The sequence below is a fragment of the Poecilia reticulata genome, linkage group LG17 (genome assembly GCF_000633615.1).
Source record: "Poecilia reticulata strain Guanapo linkage group LG17, Guppy_female_1.0+MT, whole genome shotgun sequence".
Taxonomy (NCBI): Eukaryota; Metazoa; Chordata; class Actinopteri; order Cyprinodontiformes; family Poeciliidae; genus Poecilia; species Poecilia reticulata.
Window position 1 is genome coordinate 2,825,594 of NC_024347.1, and position 13,859 is coordinate 2,839,452.

Below are 13,859 nucleotides of genomic sequence, written 5' to 3' on the forward strand. Positions count from 1 at the left end.
ATATAATCTTTTAAAAAAGCTTTGCCCAGTGTAGAACTAATAATAAGACTGAAAGTGAGACACAATCAAATATATCCCAGACTCATCAAAAACTGTGAAATAGAATTTTAGTTTAGCACTAACAGGAGCTTTAGAGTTGTTAGTTATTTGGTAGCATCTAAGCAACCAAGCAACATGTTCCCTAAATGTTTGTACAATGCTTATGTGCAAGACTCTTTTTTGTGCATTTTAAAGGACCCATATTGGATTTTGTGGTGAGATTTAGTGGGAATCATGGGATATTCATGTTGATTTTTCTGAATATGAACTCACAACCAAAACACGTCATGGCTTTAGTCCTATTTACATTGTGTAATACTGCATAATATACCCCACGCATAATGTTGTTGATGTGTTTTGGGCCAAAGAGGCTTCAATACTTCCACTCTCCACTGTTGAAAATATTAATCTAAAAAAAAAGTATGTATTAAACATCCAATATACATTAATATATATCAAGGTGAGAGCATTTGTATCAACCAAATGCTTTTTTTTTAAAAACAAATATGAGGCACATAAAATCAATTGGCTGCATTGACTGTATACTAAATTGAATTAGTTTCAGTTTAAATCTATTTAAATAGCAACAATTCACAATGTAGGTAATCCCAAGACACTTTACCCACACAATTTAGAGAGACCAATTAATCTTACGGTCTTGGTTTAGGACTGTGGCAGGAAGCCAGAGTACCCTGAGAGAACCCACTCACGCACAGGAAGAACATGCACACTCCATGCACAGAGATTTGAACCAAGGATCTTCTTGGATCTTCTTCAACAGTACTACCAACTGGACCACTGCTCTAAAGATAAATCATGCAAATACAGTCAAATACGATCTGATCTTTCATGTAATGGCAGACAGTCTAATTTAGACTTATGCCATTTGTTTGAAAGGTATCTATGGAAGCCCAAGTCGGGTTTCAGTGAGAAAGCATCCTGAGAACAAAGTAGTTTCCTGACTTTATGAAGCTGGGAATAATGAAACTGAGCTCTGCAAGCCTGAGCTACTGTCTGGCTCGCCCCTAAGTCATGCCTCCTTCTTGGACGCCCTCACTGACCCTGGCCCAGGTCCAGCTTTCACCCCCGCAGTGTTGTCCTGTCCTCCACCTCAACCACCCTGCCCATCGGCCTCCACTTCCTGCCCTGCCTACCCTCACTCCATCATTCCATTTCTCTCCATGTTGACTTTTTTTTTTTTTTTTAATGCTTTACTTGCTCAACCTTCTGCCTCACTCACTGGTTATTCTGCACGCATTTCTTCGCCATTTCTTGCTTTCTCTCTAACCCCCGGGCCACATCTCTCCCTATCCGTCATAACTCACTCAAACCAATGCTGTGTTTTTCTCTGATCCCCCCGATGCCTCTAATTTTGGACATTGGGGAGCTTGTTTCAAACGGGGTAGACCTCACTGGCGTGGGGCCAGATTAGAGCCAAAAGAATACGGGTTTCTCAACTCGCACGCAAAAAGATGCCCAGGGAAGTTGTTTTATTGAGCCGAGTCATTCCAGTTCTCCCTCAGCAGACTCTCTTGATAAGTCAAAAACAATCAAAAATGTCCATCACAACCTTTAAAGATGCTACCTTTAGGAAAAACTAACTAGACAGACATAGATATACTTAAGCAAAGCATGATTTATTATATTCATCTAGATTTCATTCTTGACCTCCTACTAAATTTTTACATTGGCGTTTGTAGTTGGACTGTGCGTCTGCATTTCGAAAAGTTCTGTTCCTTGGGTAGCGAAAACGAATTGGTCACTTTCCGCGAACCTCTCACTGGGAGGATTTGTGGAGTCGATTTTCTCCTAAGCTGGATAATTGAGTTGGAAGAATAAGACGGGCACAAAGAACACACTGAGCTGCCAGGGATCGTTAGAAACTGCAGTAAAGTTGGCGCGGTTAAGGCTTCATTTTAATTTATTTATTCTTTTCTTTGTAAGTAGCAATGATTAATAACTAGGGAGTGAGGGCAAATTCAGGGTTTCCAGTTCTTCAAATGAACGAGGTTCATTGAGCTCTTAATCTGCCAGTAGAGTTAAAAGAAACAATCTCTGTCACTGTATGTGTAAAAAAAAAAAAAAAAGAGCGTACAGTACCAGCTGTGCTGCACGCACAGTGCCTCAGAAAAGTATCATTCATATCCTTTATGTGAAAGAGAGACCAGTGCGAAACAGTACAGTAGAAAGAACATGATTTACTTTGGCATGAATGAATGAAATTCAGTGCAACCAATTGAGTTCGCAAGCTGTGAATAGTTTCACTCTGAGAGTGCGTTCATCTGAGTATAAGTACAAATAAACTCTAAGACATACGTAGCTCTGGCAGGTTTATGTGGTGATAAAACCGTGTTGTGCTTTCTGATGACATTATGTCCTCTAGAAACATAAAATGAAAGATAAATACGCAATCAAGTGAAAGCGGTACATCATATGCCGTGTCAAATTGTTTCCACTTACCTCCGTTTCGTAAAGGTAAACATACCAATTTCTACTGGTTTTCTTCACTTGATAGTCTATTTTTAATATCCGTGTAAGTACATAATGCCAAAACCTCATATATAATCTCATTTAATTGCATGTAGGAGAGATTTTATATTGCAGTCAATTCTATTTCTGATTCTCTTTCACATTTTGGGGGGCAGTCAGGATTTACTGATTTGATCAGTAATGATCCCTGATAAAACTAAGGTAACTGTGGAGAGCTTCCTTCCGGGTCATAATTTTGAATATCGTTGCATAACCAGCAGTGGCACCGCCAAAAGACAGGAGTGACAGAGTAGAAGATGCAGAAATTTTCATTGGACGTGACCAGCGTGGACGAGATCAGAGGAACAGAGAGGGAAGGCTGAGATGGTTTTGACAAAAGTTAGACAAATAAGAATAGAGGATGTTGGACATGGAAGGAGCCAGGCAACTCCACATCTGGCAACTTGCTATGTCATGGACGTAGCGAAGGAAGACAATGCCATGGTCGACGAGACAGTTGAAGAGGCAACGGATAGACGCAGCATTAATATGCTCTGCAGTTCCAATCTAGGCGTTCCAGTACGTCCTCAGAGGTTTATTGGAAAAGACTGGTGAATTAAAAACCCTCACGAAACCATAACAACACAAGGGATAGATTTAGACGTCAACTTGTTATCATCGTCTATGTAGCAGACAACCCAAAGCGTCAAAGTTATTTACTGTGATAGAAAAAGTAAAACAATATCTTCAAGATTGGGAGGAACAAATGAAAATGAGAGGCATGTTTTGTTTGATTTTGAACAATCAGTATCAATCTTAATCTAACTTTATTATTTTAAGCATCTTTTTGTACCAGAATAAAAGGGGTAAAGGGCATCAGGTGTCCCTTCATAAACCTTGGCACCAGTGCGTTGGCTTTATGCGGAGCATATGGTAAGCATTATGGTGGTCCACAGTTAAGCATTATCCTATTACTGTTGACACAAGATAGGCATAATGCAGCTAAATGGCAGGCCAACAACCGTGCACACTGCATCTATTCTTTGCCCTCCCCAACAGAGTCAACAGTGCATTAATTTCACCATGGCATTTAAATTACCCAACCCCCTACGCACAGTCTATTTTGTTTTTTCTTTTCTTTTTCTTTTTTTTTCTGTTTGCTTCAGAACAAGATGTGAGTGAACTCCATTCAGGTATGTTGGCCTGAATTCACCTCCCGTTTTGTTCGGTTCTTACATTTAAGATGATTTCAAGGAGCAAAACAGAGACTTTCTGTGTTGCTTGTTTTTTTTCTTCTTTTTTTTTTAAGATCAGTTACTGGAAACAAGCTATGAAACAACCACACCGAATAGTAGCACACAGCTGCAAGCTGATGTGGTGGTCTCGCATGTACGTGTCTGTGTGAAGGGAGGCGAACGTGTGTGTTGACGAGGAGAGGCCTAGCTCTTACTGCCTGGTGTTAAAATCGCAAAAGAAAAAGAAAAAGGGCCTTTGAACTGAGAGTAGAGAGTGGATTCCTCCTTCGGGTTCAGCCTGCCTCGTGTATGTACGACTACAGCCAAGCTGGTTTTGGTAGAACCTAGAGTGGTTCGGTGTCCTTGTACAGAATGATGAAATGTTCGAACAAGTTGTTATGAGTGGCACTTAACTCCACAAGTACGGTAAGTGGTCAATTAGCCGAATTAAATCAGCAGGGAGTTTGAGGTTCCCCTGGATGACCACATTTTTATTTATTTTTTTCCCCAGATCAAACTTTTTCCCAGCAGCACTAAGCTGACGCTCCCAGCCCTTTACTGGGGGCTGACGCTGACCTGAGTTTACCTTTCCTTGTGAAAATAGCTTTTTTTTTTCACCTCCGTGAACGTCGTCCACAGATCTGTGTGTTCATGTGTGCTTTTGTTTTCCAGTTATGGGATTATGAGTTGGAGAGGAGTGCAGAGAACTGGGCGCACGCCTGCCGATGGGAGCACGGGCCGAGCCACATGCTGACACAAATAGGCCAGAACCTGGGAACGCACTGGGGCAGGTGTGTATGGAACAATACTTTTTAAAGTTTGTTTCCACTGCGGATGTTGCAAGACTGATATCTTCACTGAAAGGGGGGACACACATTGAGAAATGATGTTGCAATTTGACTGGTGCCTTCAGTAGCTGCCATCACCTAGGTAAAACTAAAGCTTTTTTTTTCATAGAACTGGATCAGTTCTTTAAGTTGGTCATCCATGATTTGCCCTTCACGTCGTGGCTGAGTTGTTGTCCCGATCGGTTCCACCTTTTCTTGTCCCGGCAATGTTTAGAAGTGAAAAATTTCACAACTCGGACGTGTTGCACTGGGGCTGTCACGTCATTACCTTGCTGTAACTTACAGAGCTCCTGACTGCAACAAATAATAAATTATTAAAACCACATCTTTGTATATGAAATCTGCATGATTTCATTCAGCGGTGGATACGAAAGTGGCTGGAACATCTGAAAGAGTTCTGGCAAGTTGGTATACCCTCTGTGATAGTATCACTTAAATAAAACCTGATCTTCAAAAAACCCATCTCAATCTTCATCAGTTCATTTGTGGCATGTTTGGCAGACTGATGTATTTGCTGGGAAACAAAATATCAAGAGGTTTCATAAACACTGAATTGTATTCAAATGGTCTGTTCATAATGTTTTCTGTTTCTCTTCCCTATCTCATAGAAATCAACCGTATGGAGATAAAATACTTGATTATATATATTGTAGTCCTTGTCAGTGACAGTCTTTATGTTTAAAATGGCATAATTCTTGAACTTTAGAGACAGACCCCCGACCTACCACGTGCAGGCCTGGTACGATGAGGTGAGGTACTACAGCTACCCGTACTCCCAGGAGTGTAATCCACACTGTCCGTTCAGATGTTCGGGGCCGGTTTGCACGCACTACACTCAGGTAGGAATCATCCTGTCACTTTTCTCAGAAGCTAAACGAGTACTAATCGATCTTTTTTTGATCAAGTTATTGAATCCGTGTTTAGGAGATGATCTTAACTGACTAAAGCTTGTCTAAAACGGACTTGAGTTCAAAAGCTTGTCATAAGACATAGACATCATTCTTTAATTGTGCAAACATCTTTAAATCTATACCATCATTACTCCAATATTATGCTACATTTCAGCTACTCTGCATTAAAGCAATATAATTAGACAGTAGGCGACTGACTCTGTGCCTTTTGGTATGAATAGTCTAGGAATTGGAAGGTTGGGAGTTTGATTTCACCTTCACCCACCCCATGTTGAAGTCTCACTGGGTAATACATTTAAGCCAAGTGGTCTATTAATGTGCGTGTTGGTGTAGGATTTTCTAAGTGTGCGTAAGGCTGATTGAGTGAAATGAGAATGGTTAAGTGTGACAGCAGAGGTGTTCAGTGTGTTTAGCTCACCTTCAAGCAGCGTGTAATGTTTAAACATCTTCCTTTTCAGCTGGTGTGGGCCACCAGCAATCGCATTGGCTGCGCCATCAACACGTGTTACAACATGAATGTTTGGGGAATGATCTGGACCAAAGCAGTTTATCTGGTCTGCAACTACTCCCCTCCGTGAGTCAGTGGACAAAGTGCAATTGATAGCAGAAGTGGTTTTGGCTGTTTTCATAGTTTGACAGAAAATATGCAAATGTTGTTTTCTCAGGGGAAACTGGTGGGGTCATGCGCCGTACAAATACGGCACACCTTGTTCTGCCTGTCCAGCCAGCTACGGTGGAGGCTGCCAAAACAACTTATGCTACAAAGGTAGAGCAGACTTTCGTACTGGTAGATGATCACCTCAGGGCAGAGGTGGGCAGAGTACCCAGAAATTATACTCAACTACAACATGTTTTTATTCATGAAAATGTAAAAAGTAGCCGTCCAAGAAACTGCTCAAGTAAGAGTAAAAAAGTATTTGGTAAAAAGTCTACTCATGTACTGAGTAACTAATCAAATTTTAAATAATTTAATATTCAAAAACGACATCATCAGACGGACCAAAAATGTACACTTTAGTGGAAATTTTGGTGTTTTAATGACCAAAATGATAAAAGCAGAACATTTTTCAGAATCAGTTTCTTTCAATTTTACTCAAATAAGATACTTCATAATAACATTACTTAAGTAAAAGTAAAAAGTACAGTGTAGTAAAAATATTCCTAAAAGTATTTTTTTTCCAAAAAGTTACTCATGTAAATATAATTGAATACATGTAACTAGCTACTACCCAACTCTGCCAAAGGGCAATGCATTTTCTGACCCAGTAGGTCGTTTCACCTTGTAATGCAATTTTGAAGCAGTTGTGACCTGGAAATACTTTTATTTAAGCAGGTTAATCTTTTTATTCTCATTTCTGAAAACTATTGCTCAATGCAACTTCAACAAATCAAGAATGTTATAAGACGTTGAAACACAACACTTGAATGATACGACATTGCGTTGTTTCTAGACGGTGGCGTCGAACGGCATCCAGCTCCTGAAACGGAGGAAAACAACTACATTGAACCAGAACCAGTAAGAGACAGAGAGCCCCAGCCGAGGGACCGAACACCAGACCTGTCACCGAATGAAAACACGGAGGGAAACCAAGTTGCCAGTACAGAGCAGATGTGTATGCAAATCCCTCTTTAATAAAACCTTCTTTACCGATACTTCTGTATTCATTTCTTAAACCGTTTTGACTCTAACTAAAATGATTCTTTGTTGTCTCACAAGCCCAACAGGTTGAGTGTGAGACCAAGCTGAGAGATCAGTGCAAGGGAACAACCTGTAACAGGTAAAATGTCAGCTGAAAGAATTCAGTGCGCACACCGGAACTGTTTTGACACATTTGCGTGACATTGGTGCTGCGGGAATGTTGACCCACATGCGGCCTCTGTCCACAGATATGAATGCCCACCTGGTTGCTTTGAGCGGCCTGGAAAAGTAGTTGGGACTTCTTACTACGACATGGTAAGTGATCACTTAAGCGGAGACAGTTTGTGTCTTTTGGAATGAAGTTCTGTCGAAAGGTTGTAACCAGTTGACCTTACGTGCAGTAGATGACTCTGTTGGTGTCTTCAAATCTAGAAAGGTAAATCCAGATGAATTGTTTCCCAGAAGCTGAAGTCAGCAGGTTGTGTGAGAGGGGCCACCACTAAAGCCAACCTCTGCTGTTCTGAAATAATCTCCAGTGTGCCACAGCAGTTTACTGATGATTATATGCACAGGATATTGAGGTGAGAGGCGGCTTGCCACCAGTGGTCTTTGTGTGTGAAATATGTACTAAGAAGAGAATGTGAAAGTGCTTTTCCTCTCACAGTAAATGCTGTAAAAGTAAAGTGTGTTAAAAGCAAAAAGTAGAGAATAGTATTTTAATTATTTTTTACTTTTTTTTGCTAAACAGATACTCTGAGAAACAATATATATGTTGCATTTTCAGCACGTGATTCACACAGGAAGAACATAGGTGGTCCACCGCCTCCAGAATACATTTCCTCTGTAAATTATAATTTCAATCTTTGGAAACGACTACATAAGGGAAACAAAATCAGAGTTGAGAGGGTCCTAAAATATCTCTTATTTAAACTACTATGATACGTTTGAGTTTCTACTTCAGGCTGCTAGACGTACACTGTGGTCTCATTAGCTTTATCTTCCGGGATCAATTAACTTACATTTATGCCAAAAGATGAGAAAATAGTATTTTACCAGAATCCCAACAAAAATTCTGAAGTTTCACTTAGAGACAACCACCAACACCATTACTGTATGTCGTAACGCCTCGTTTGTAAAAACTGAGATGGTCTTTGACTTGTCTTTCAGCAATCCAGTGTGTGTGGAGCTGGGCTGCACTCTGGGGTCATTAACGATGACGGGGGATGGCTGGATGTGACCCGACTGGGTAGAAAACAACTATTCACCAAATCATACAAGAACGGCGTCCAATCCATTGGGTAAGAAATTTAACGTTGTGCCCATACGGACATCTACGAAGTTTCTTACCCTGCATTTGTTTAAGTACCATACATCACCCCAGTCACTACCCTTTAATCATCTTTGCAGGAAAAATAGAAGTGCCAACTCCTTCAAAGTGGAATCAGTACCTGGTAAGAATGATTTTTTTTTTCTTTTTGCTGTTATTTGCATAAGAACATACTGCAGAACAACTTTCAGCTTCATCTGCTTTGTTTTCCAGTAAAAGCAATAAGATGCGATACAACAGTGGCACATTTCTGTCCTTTCAAGAAACCTGTTCGACACTGTCCCAGGTACGACTCAGAGACTCTTTTATATTAATCACATGTTGTTTTCTAGTCATGTTGTAAACAAATGCATCAGTTTCTCACTGGCAGAAGTCTTGTTTACAATAAAATATATTCATATTGCTCCCATTTAAAAAAAAAGATGCCATCCCAAGGCACTTTAAATGACGTAACAGGTTCAGTTACATAGAGTTGAACTTAAACTCAAATCAATCAATCAATCAATCAATCAATCAATCAATCAATCAATCAATCAATCAATCAATCAATCAATCAATCAATCAAATTTTATTTGTATAGCACATTTCAGCAGCAAGGCATTTCAAAGTGATTTACATAATTAAAAGAAAACAGCATGTGACATTGAATAAACAGTAAGAAAAGAGAAAGAGATTTTGAAAAAAAAAATCAGTACAATTCATTGCGATATAATCCAATCATAAAGTCAAAATAAAATGACATTATATGCAGTCAAATCCAGGTGACAGTTCCAAATATCTAAAAAGAAAAAAGTTAGTGGTGGCGGATTACAGAGTAATTGACCTTGCAGCAATCCCTCATCCTTAGCAAGCATGTGAGGGCAGAGTGGAGGAGCCGCAGATCAGGAGGACACAGAAACAGTGAACGACAATCTTTATGGGGAAGGAAAATTAAGAGCAGACAGAGTCACAATTTTTTGCACATTTAAAACACTGGGACAGCAGTAACTTCTACTGGAAGGGAAAACCACGAGGATCTAAGGGCAGCAATAGCTCGGTTCAGGAAAGACACTAAGCTCAGACGTCAGGAGTACTTTCTATGGGAGAAAAAAAACAACCCTGAATCTTTCATCACATTCTTTGAGGTGGGACCACACAGAGAAAAACAGCCAAATTGTCAGAGTTGAGGTTTGCTATGAAGCTACTGTGGAGAAATCGGCGTCCTTTTCGTTTCCCCCTTTTCCATCTAGATAATGGAAAAATTAAATCAAAATATACCTGGGAAAATAAGTGCGACTTCTTACATATCTGTTTATTAATTCACTCACTCTACTTTCTTGCTGTTACTTGAAAAAACATCAGGAAATGTCCTTCGACTTTACCTTTTTCCAGGTTGTATTGCCCCAAGAACTGCTTGCATGACAGTCGAGCTCGAGTCATCGGAACAAAGTACTACACAGATGTAAGTGTTTCCATCATTTATAACTCCTGGTCATTGTTATTGTTTTGTTTAATTTTTTTCCCCTTTTGCAGAACGGTAAATAATTTGCTTTATAATATGTTGTGAAGAAATCTAGCATCTGCAGAGCAGCCATCCACGCAGGAGTAATCCGGAGCGAGTCAGGCGGCTACCTTGATGTGATGCCGGTGGACACACGGCGGCAGTACAGCGGCAGCTACCAGAACGGGATCAACTCAGAGAGGTAGATCATCTTCAGATCTCCAGGATCTCACATGAATGACTGTACAGTTGAAACTAGATACTTACAGACACCGTAAAAACAGACATTTTCTTTTTTTTATGGTTTCACATCATCTGATATTAAATGAGACTGAACATTTGCTGGGTCACGTCAGGTACCGTTACTGTTATTATTCTCGTTTTGTAAATGTCAGGATAGTGAGATCGATTTTTATGGATCTCACATGGAGAACCAACATTTAGTTTTTATCAAAACAAGAATCCAGAGAAACCTTCAATAGTTTATAAATTATGGACTACCTATTCTTATTCTTACATGGGGAACCAATACATGTAGTTTTATACTTTTACATTTTTGTCTTTCTTTTGGTTTTGTTGTTTTGTTTGTATTTCCTTCTAATTCATATTGAACTCCCTTGTTCAATGTGCTATATAAATAAAGTTACCTTACCTTACATTCATCTGTTCAAACAATTATGTGCAAGTGGGCAAATATTTAGCAGAAAGAAAACATGTACCGAGTCCCAGAGATGGATGTGTTTTGGTGAGAAATGTGAAATAAGTCTTTTACTAATATGGAGGGTTGCAGCATCGTGTTGGTGAACTTCCCAAAATATTGGCAATCAGTTTTAAGCTTTAGCAGAAATAGCATACTGCCAAATCAGTCACAAAGAAACCTAAGAACGGTATTGTCAATCTTTTTTGAGTGGCAGATACATATACATTTTCCGTATCAGTTGCATTCATTGACTAATGACACAACATTCGTACTTTGTTCAAGCAACATTCACATTGTTATGTGTCTCAGCAGAAAGCCTTTTTTACTCTCTGACTTGTGTTCTTTCAGCTTACTGAACCCCACAGGAGGAAAAGCCTTCAGAGTTTTTGCAGTCATCTGAGGAAAAGCCCTGAAAGGACAAAGTACCGGCGATCGTATCTGAGAAGCCCACCCAGGATGAAATTAAAAACCAATAATTTTGTAAATAACTCAACTTGTCTGACTCAAACACTTCCAAGTTCCTACGTGTGTTTTTCCTCAAGGATTCGCTTGTTTCTTAGGTCATCTGTGATCTGCTTTCCAGTCAGCCTGTGGCGAAGGATTTTCTAGAATTATAGTTTTTCAAAGTCTTCTGGTCTGGACCTTCAGAGTCAGCCACGGAATACACGTGTGCCCACAATGCGCTTGTGGCTGCCGTGATATTGTGACATCATGCTTCTTAACACTTAAAAATAACTATTACGCAACCAGATAGCTACGCCGTTCCAGCATGTAATTTTAGGCGTTAAGGTCAAAGCCTGATATCGCCTTTAGTCAGAACATTTCAGAGCTCCTCAAGTCTTTTTCTACATGCAGCAACTAATTAAGAAAAAAAAAGACTCAACTAGCATTAAAGTAGGAAGCATTGTTACACAAGCTTTCTAAAATTAAAGTTTGAGATAATCAAAATGTGCAGAAACGCATGCAGTTCCATTAGTGTAGGACTGCTTTTAGAAACTTCAACACAATTTATGCATTTCTGATCACCACTGGCAGGAATTACCTATTAACTTTGAGGTGTTAAAGATTTATTTGAAATGTTAATCTTCCAAACAAGAATCTAATCCACTGGGTCAAAATCTAATGTATACACAGATTCCTCATTATTTGGCCACAAGAATCCTTAGCAAGTTGCATTGTTTTCCGACTGAACGTTCAACCGCTCTTCTGTTTTAGAAGAGCTTTAGTTGAGTTTTAAATTGGTCCGTTTCCTGGGATGGACTCATGAAACTCTAACCCTAATCCTTCCTAAATCCGATGTAACACTCAGGTGTCTCCAAGTCTCAAACATCTGACTCAAAGTGAGGAAACATCTTAAAGATAACAGCAGAGTCGCTGTTTGCAGTGAGCCAACTTTACTTTCAACACGGCAGAAGGGAAGAAAGCCTCGCTCCAAAGTCGACACCTTTGAGCCAGAATTCACTGTTCGGCTGCCCAAACGGACGAGCTGAATGCTTTTATGGTCTCGTCTGACGCATGTCAGAAACTTCAATGTCACCTGAAATCAAGAGCAAGACCGACGAAACGAAGACGCATAACGGTGTTTTAAACTCTGGATGAATCAAATTAAATCCAAGCTCATGGCAGGAGAGCAACATAAACGAGCTGTACAGGTTGTATTGAGGAATATTTATCCAAGTATAAAAGTGGGGTGTATGAATACATTTTAGCCTCGCTGGAGAAAACCTTCTAATAAATCATCAGAAGCCTTAAATTAGTGTCAAATTCATGTCAGAGATGACTATATGTGAAGTTCTGACTGGGAAAATATATGAACAAAATACATGTCAGTTTTAACTTTAGAAGTTCTACTTTTAAGTATTTCTCATTGTGTTCATTTATTCATTGTCCACTTATAACTAAACAGGCCACAGTGTTTGACTGCTGAACGGAAACATAAGATGGACTAAAAGGCACATTGTATATTTTTGTACATAGTTTTGTTGTACATAATGCTTAAAACGTGCTTGCTGTTATCTATTTCTGTCTACTTTTTTTTTTTTCAAATTTAGTACAAAAAGTACTAAATGATGAAAGTCAAACAACCTGCATGCAAAGATATATATTTGCAATGTATGCATTTCTTTTAATAAATGAAGAAATCTACACTAATGTCAGTTTTGTATAAAAATTGTAACATATTTGATGTTTATCGCTATATTTTTTCAGCTTCTGTTTAATCCTGGCTGGCCAGGAACCTGCATGGCAGAATCACGATTAAAAGAGTTCAAACCTCCTCTTTGTGTCGTTTCTTTTCATATTTCAGATACTCACCTACAGATCCATTTAACTTTGTGTAAAGTAAGGGTTAAAATCTAGTACAACGTATAATAAAAAAGGTATAAATCGAAGTTTGTAAGATACACTAACATAAAGTCTGTAGTAACAAAGTTTATTATTTAACAATGACTATCCATCTGAAAGTATTGCATGAGTTTATGGGGTCGGATATTCACATGTTTCTTACTTCTTCCGGCTCCTTTTCGAGCATGTTCAGATTATTGTGGCACAAAAATGTGTGTGCTTATGTGCTTATTAATAATCGCAAAATAAATACCAAGCTTGCAAACCTAATATCGTAACGGACTGAATGTTATGTTTTTAACGTAATCTCTGGTCGGCTTGGAAAGCGCAGGAGGTTGCCATGGCAACGTATGTGCTTAAATGACTTTCTCATGGCGCTTTACAGCTGCTGTAGTTTCTGAACATTCAATAAACGACAAACTAATTATCGTGTGAGCATACGTCATTCACAACAAACATCAAACATGGTAAATATGTTTCATTAAGTATTTAACAARCAAATGGCTTCTACCGCGATAATTATGTGAAATTAAATTAATTGTCTAATATTAAAAAAAATAGTTTGGTGCTGTCGGGCTCAGAGTCTGAGAGGCTTTTCCTTTATCAACCACTTTTTTTGCCTCTTATTTAGTGGAAATATTAATGTTGATGAGACTTTCTCTAAAATGATAACCTTTTTCAACCTTTATAGCTCCACTGTTGAAAATGAGAAGCTAACATTCACAAATGACACTGAAATAAAATAAAGTCCAACATCTGGTTTGAAGTGATTCTCTGGAACCTGTTGGAGGAAAAACATCCCAACTTCAGAAGATGAGCTTTAACCTAACAGAGCTCTGTGGTTCCTCCTATCAGTATGAGAGTCAGG

General features: G+C 39.1%; 1 protein-coding gene across 1 annotated transcript in view; it reads left to right on the forward strand.

Annotated features, from left to right (window-relative positions):
- The window catches only part of crispld1b (cysteine-rich secretory protein LCCL domain containing 1b), a 14,781-nt gene extending 1,858 nt beyond the window's left edge, over positions 1-12,923 (forward strand). Inside the window, exons 3-15 of the mRNA XM_008433053.2 lie at positions 4,416-4,534; positions 5,298-5,430; positions 5,961-6,076; positions 6,168-6,268; positions 6,954-7,115; positions 7,220-7,280; positions 7,390-7,456; positions 8,309-8,439; positions 8,549-8,592; positions 8,682-8,754; positions 9,840-9,909; positions 10,017-10,150; positions 10,997-12,923. Of these exons, the coding sequence (XP_008431275.1) occupies positions 4,416-4,534; positions 5,298-5,430; positions 5,961-6,076; positions 6,168-6,268; positions 6,954-7,115; positions 7,220-7,280; positions 7,390-7,456; positions 8,309-8,439; positions 8,549-8,592; positions 8,682-8,754; positions 9,840-9,909; positions 10,017-10,150; positions 10,997-11,048 (1,263 nt within the window). The 3' untranslated portion in view covers positions 11,049-12,923. The remainder of the gene's footprint in view (positions 1-4,415; positions 4,535-5,297; positions 5,431-5,960; positions 6,077-6,167; positions 6,269-6,953; positions 7,116-7,219; positions 7,281-7,389; positions 7,457-8,308; positions 8,440-8,548; positions 8,593-8,681; positions 8,755-9,839; positions 9,910-10,016; positions 10,151-10,996) is intronic.
- The last annotated feature ends 936 nt before the right edge of the window (positions 12,924-13,859 follow it).